General features: G+C 32.0%; 1 protein-coding gene across 1 annotated transcript; it reads right to left on the bottom strand.

Moving 5' to 3' along the window:
* Window positions 1-5,121: 5,121 nt before the first annotated feature.
* On the bottom strand, window positions 5,122-6,136 carry LOC132696803 (PITH domain-containing protein GA19395). Its single transcript, XM_060661842.1, has 4 exons — window positions 5,891-6,136; window positions 5,704-5,825; window positions 5,544-5,648; window positions 5,122-5,486 (listed from the first exon to the last, which is right to left on the bottom strand). Exons 1-4 carry the CDS (start codon window positions 6,071-6,073, stop codon window positions 5,276-5,278), a joined length of 621 nt encoding a protein of 206 aa, XP_060517825.1. The 5' UTR covers window positions 6,074-6,136; the 3' UTR covers window positions 5,122-5,275.
* Window positions 6,137-6,400: the final 264 nt, after the last annotated feature.

Raw genomic sequence — 6,400 nt, forward strand, 5'->3', positions numbered from 1 at the left:
TACACTACAACCAGAAAAGAGCACAAACTATTCACAAGTAAAGAAGCCCGAGAAAAAGAAGATAACTCTGAAACGGACACAGTATAGAAAATGCAATTATAGGAGCTCCATATGTTAAAAAAGCTTTTACGAGATAATTTAACTCGAGACCTATTGTCTACATTTTCCCAAGAAGTATCTAGAACCAGTAATTATAATCACCGTCCAAGAAACGTTTAAAAATAAACTCGTCATCTCTAACACCTCACTCGATGATATAACGGATCAAAATGAACAACAGGAAATAATAGAAACATAACAAAGACATCAGATCGAGGAATAACAGAAAACATAAAAAAATAGTGTGTGGATAAATTCCGTTAACACATGGGAAATATGCCAAAAAACGAAATATATGATGATTATAAAGTCGTTAACAAGCCGATCGGAACTAAACCCTTAGAACATTTATGTGGACATATACTTAATATCAGGAACAAAATATCTTTCAATAGAAAACTTTTCTAAATTTGCAGCAGCGTAACCAGTTAATGAAACTTCCATCGAAATATGTCAAAACGTAACTAAATTCTTTTCGCAGCATGTAGGTAGCTAAAGCAGGGAGTAAAAAATTACTGCAGATAACGTCCAAAGTTTTAAAAGTAACCTAGTACAAGACTTGTATAAAATATATCGAATTAATACAAAAAATAAACGAAATTCCGAAATTCGAACTCATCCGTCAAAACATTCCATTCTACACTACAAGTCTCGTTGCTCTTAAAATTGAACAAGAACTAATGGAAATCGCACGAGTACACTCCTTTCCAAATTCTAAAAGGAAATCTGAACTATCAGTTAAATTTTAAAAAAATCAATCGAAAGTAACGTCGAAATACTAACGTACTAATCAACTAATAAACACACCTAGGAAGTTAACATAAAAATTACGACCAACATACAAATTGACTCAATTCAGATATAGCACAATTTTATCACAATCACATTAATTTGACTAACTTAAAGGATTGTTTAAAATTAATAAAATCAGAGCTTTTGCGAATTAATGCTACTTTAAAAAATTTAAATAAATTCTTAAGTCATTTATTAGTTACCCTGAACTTTAGACCTGAATCTATTAGATCCTTTATTACTCATTATACAACTCCACATTAAAGATTTTTTTGGAAAAGTACAAAAATATTTATTTAGAAAATTCGACTCAGATAATCAAGAAATCCTACACCCAGACGTATCGTCGACCCAGACGATCGTAAAACGGTTAACAAAGGATATAGATGCTCAGTTGAATTATATAAAAAGTAATCGGCAAGATATACTGAACCAGATTAACAACCTAACGAAAATGAAACACACTATAACAACAATCTCTTACTTTATTATCCTACTCCACAACCTGGTGAAAATTTTTCGCGTTACTAATGAGATTCGAACGAACAGACGCATACGAGCATTATTAAATATAAAAAACTTAAGAACCTTATCTCTAAACTTGACCCTAAAACACGATTTCCCTTTGGAATTATAATTAAATACTACGAAGTGGCGTACGCTGACGTTACAATTAGAAATGACCTTATTATATTTTACGTAACAATACCCCTTATTTCTAATAAGCCATATGATCTCTACCGCATATGCCCTATACCGATTAATAAAAAAGATCTATAAATAATTCCTGTCCATTGAGGTCGATAGATTAACCTAAAAGAAAATTGCTACAAAATCGAGGACATATGTTTATGAAAAACCTTGTAATCACTCCTAATTCCCAAGAAAATATGTACTTTGTATGCCCAAATCTACAGAGTGTCGTAATAATATATAAAGCATCTTTAATTTTGCCTGCAGAATGTACATTAAAATTGAAAATAATTGACTCTCAAACCAATAGATATAATTAATTTGAGACTAAATCGTCCATCAATAGCTATTAATGAAAAACTGGTTCAAAATATCTTATATATATGTATATATATATATATATATATATATATATATATATATATATATATATATATATATATATATATATATATATATATATATATATATATATTCTCACGTATTGATTCACGGATGGAAAAATGTGATGACACTATATTCCGGGATATCATCCGTTCGCTCGTTGAACTCCGACTGGAATCCTGCATCCGACTGGAATCCTGCAAATCTTGCATCCGACTGGAATCCTGCAGACGTTTCGCCAAAATCTCACTTGGCATCTTCAATGCTCGCGTTCCGAAAACACTTCGAACACTGTTCGAAGTGTTTTCGGAACGCGAGCATTGAAGATGCCAAGTGAGATTTTGGCGAAACGTCTGCAGGATTCCAGTCGGATGCAAGATTTGCAGGATTCCAGTCGGAGTTCAACGAGCGAACGGATGATATCCCGGAATATAGTGTCATCATATATATATATATATATATATATATATATATATATATATATATATATATATATATATATATATATATATATATATATATATATATATATATATATATATATATATATATATATATATATATATATATATATATATAGGAGGTTAGAGCTCAAATTTCCCGGCCTGACATAGATGCAGGTCCAGTATCACGATAAAACTTTGTCTTGTCGCAAATAACGTAAATTGAGTATAGAGCAGTCCTAAAGTTTTTGACAAAAAAAGGGTTAGCACCTAAAATTATTAAAGAAAGGCTGGATGGTGTGTACGACCAAAGTTCTCCTTCGTATTCTGTAGTGAAAGAATGGGCAAAACGTTTTCGAATGGGGCAGGAGTACCTTGAAGATGATTCAAGAACTGGTCGACCAATGGAGGTCATAACGGAAGATATTGCGATTGTGGAAAAGGTGGTATTGAGTGATCGACGTTTAAAGGTCAAGGAAATCTCAGAAATTACTAAGCTTTCTGTTACAAGTGTTCGTCGAATCCTGCGTGATCATTTAGGTATGCATAAGGTTAGTGCAAGATGGGTTCCTAAAAACCGTTCGGCTATTCAAAATCAACGCCGTGTCGAGTATGCGCGGTCTTTTTTGGAACTCTGTGGGTCGGAAGCAAAACTATTGTGATGGGGGATGAAACTATGGTTCTCTATTATTACCCTCGATCGAAAAAAGAATGAATGGAGTGGCGTCGTAAAAAAAATCAGAGTCCGCCAGTCAACAAAAAAGGTGATGACCATGATCTTTTGGGATTGTGAAGGAATTCTTTTGATACATTTCAAAGAAACTAATACCACCGTCAATGGTAAATATTACGCAACATTATTACATAAATTGCGAGACTGCATACGTGTAAAACGTCGAGGAAAACTGACCAGAGGCTTCTTTTGAACGATAATGCACCTGTCCATACTGCTGGTGTTGCACAAGCTGCCATTTTAGAGTGTGGGTTCCAACCGATAGATCATCCTCCCTATAGTCCAGATATGGCCCCCAGCGACTATTATTTGTTTGGATATTTGAAAAAGGACTTATGTGGAAGGCGGTTTAACGACGAAGTTGAGTTAAAAGAGACTGTTTTAGCTCATTTTGCAGACAAACAAAAAGAATATATTTTTAAAGGGATTGAGTTGTTAATAAAGAGATGTATTAAGTGTATTGCAGTTAAGGGGGATTATATTGAAAAATAATATAAAATTACGTATATAGGCTGCGACAAAAACACGAATCAAAAACTTGATAAACTAAGAATCACTACCTGATGTTTAGACAACCTATATACATAAAATTAAAATTTGAATTGAAAAGTATCGATATAGTGAGGAAAAATACCACATAAAAAATTAGTGAAATACATCGCAAGTGTGAAGTTATTAGATATATTATAAAACTTCTGGTTTGATACCGAAGGGATGTGTAAAATAGGTTTTTTATAGTTTCCTTTTACACTAAAATAAAATGGGAATAACAAACACCCATAATTTTATTATTTTCGTACTTGCATGAATGCAAACAACACAATTTTAATTTATGAAAACTATTTTTGTTTCTGTTTTCTTTTTTTTTTCTGTAACTTTTCATGACATCTTCCTTCTTCCGCTGGAAGTGTATCTCCATCTTTGAAGACCTCATACATCAAGGAAAAGAAGTCTAACAAAAAAAAAATGATTATATAGAAATATCGTGACGAGTAAAAAACGAAGCTCACCTTTTACGCAAATTCCACCTAAAATAAAAATTACCACACCGAAATAAGCTATTAACAAAATGAGCCAGCTTTCCAAAGAAATTACTTGATACATTTCTTATGTGAATGACATTCGATCTATCTATAGAGACAGACATTTTTTATTTGGATAGACGACAAAACAGCCGCAGTGACAACTATAACATGACTTTGAGCACACTTCTAGATCTGCAAAGTAGCAGTCTCTCACAGGATTTAAAAGAATAAAAGGAAGCATTTTTTCTTTTATTTTATAGTTTTTAGTATGAGAAACAATTATACTTTATGCAGAAATTCTTGTTTTTTTTCTAATTTTATCAATTATTTTTTGCACGTAATGAATTCCATTTGACCCGTGTTGTACTTCCATTAATATTTGATTGGTACAACCCCCTAACTTATTGAATAGCGAGGTGGATCATCAAGTTAGCCAGAATTACTATTTCTTGAGAGTATTTTCTCAAATTGTGTTCATTCGTCTGCTTGCTTATTTCAATCATGCTACTCTCTATATATTTTTTATAAATAAAAAATTAGAATCAATTTGAGGGCCGCTTTTGGCCTCCACATATTTTTTGGTTACCTGCATAAAAGTCACTTGAATTATTTACTTGCTAGCATATTAATGGAATTTTTGGGATGAGTAATTATATAACTAATTTTTTTATAAAAGCATTAGCTAAAAGCGTAGATTCAGCATTAAAGTATTCTTATTGTATGGATTTTTTTCAATGGCTCTTTGAAATAAACTTTAAAATAATGATTTTGAATTAAAATTATTTCAAATTTAAATTAGAAAAAAGGTCAAAATTCAATGTTGGTTAGTTAAATGCTTAAATTTGATCAAACTTGTGACAGTCAATTTTGATTAATTGATAAACATGTTTATGTTAGATGCTAAAAAAATGCTAAGGTTTTTTTACAAAAAAATAAAGAAATTATTTGCACAAAACTTATATTCACTGAACCGAAATGATCCTTACAAAATTATAGTAAATAAAGGTAACAAAACACATGGGTTACAAAATTAATCATCCATATTGAACAAATTTAGTAAAAGTAAAAAATGTAGTAAATATAGCTAAATGATTATTAGTTTAAACCTACATTAAAGGGTGATTATTATCATCTGATAAGGGATTTTTATGATCACTTATATTCGGTCTTAGTTCATAGTTGCATATGACAACTTCTTGCTTTGGTGCTACGGCAAACTCCCCTTTCAATCCTATGTAATAAATACGAGTCTTCTCATCACCAAAGTTACTAGGAAAATGAATGCCCAAATGATGCACATTTTGAAATTTTGCAATTCTAAAAAAGTTGCGTATTATTTCGACTGCCTGAAAATATAAAATTTCAATGTCGTACTTTGTGAAATACTCCACATTTCCGTGAATATCTTTCTGAAGGTCAAACTCTTGATCAGCTTCTATAGCAACATCATCAAATGTCAGAGCATCACGATTCTTAAAACTTGAAAAATACTTTTATTATATGAGAAGTCATTTAACTTAAAAAGGGTACCTACAGCCTCATTTTCGAAGGATGACTTTCTGAGTCATCACCTATCACAATAATTCCTTTCAATTTTATATGCCCCGAAAAAGGTATGTTGAAGAGCAGTTCCTCGTCTACATCAGACTCTACAAACTAATATATAGAATAATCATTAGCATAAACCACATTAAATTTCTTGTCACTGAGCTAACACCTACTCGCTCCGTATCTAAACGTTCAATCCACGGTTTGAACACTGTTTTTCCAGCACCTTCGACAGATTCGTTAAGACATTCCAAATTGTCAATAATTATTTTCGTATATAAACTATACAGAACACCTTTTTCCGGATCTTCATGCTTATGGGCGCAATCTTCACCACAATGACCAAGGGCAGCCATTTTTAAAAATACAATATTAAGAACGTAAAAATAACGTTTCAAATTTATTGGTTAGAAAGTGCATCTTCCTCTTCGATGCGATATAAAGCATACAATAATGCCGTGAATTAAGCTCGCCAAATGATCCTGGTCGCTTCATCAATAAATGTAAAGAAGAAGAAAAAGAGTGCCTTGGCTGCAAATTGCCGGATGTCCAATCGAGTGCTTTGGCGTCACACAAAAATGATATGGGTCTATGGCCAGTATTTAAATGCTTATAAAATTAAAGCTCCCTGAATTGCCTAATAAGACAGTGGCCAAATAATTAGTTATTAACAAAGCACTCAT

The sequence above is a fragment of the Cylas formicarius genome, unplaced genomic scaffold (genome assembly GCF_029955315.1).
Source record: "Cylas formicarius isolate icCylForm1 unplaced genomic scaffold, icCylForm1.1 PGA_scaffold_1__22_contigs__length_36826433, whole genome shotgun sequence".
Taxonomy (NCBI): domain Eukaryota; kingdom Metazoa; phylum Arthropoda; class Insecta; order Coleoptera; family Brentidae; genus Cylas; species Cylas formicarius.

Coding starts and splice junctions, on each gene's coding strand:
- LOC132696803 (XM_060661842.1), bottom strand. CDS start 6,073: ATGGCTGCCCTTGGTCATTGTGGTGAAGATTGCGCCCATAAGCATGAA. Junction 5,649..5,703: donor CATCCTTCGAAAATGAGGCT/GTAGGTACCCTT, acceptor GTATTTTTCAAG/TTTTAAGAATCGTGATGCTC. Junction 5,487..5,543: donor AATGTGGAGTATTTCACAAA/GTACGACATTGA, acceptor CAACTTTTTTAG/AATTGCAAAATTTCAAAATG.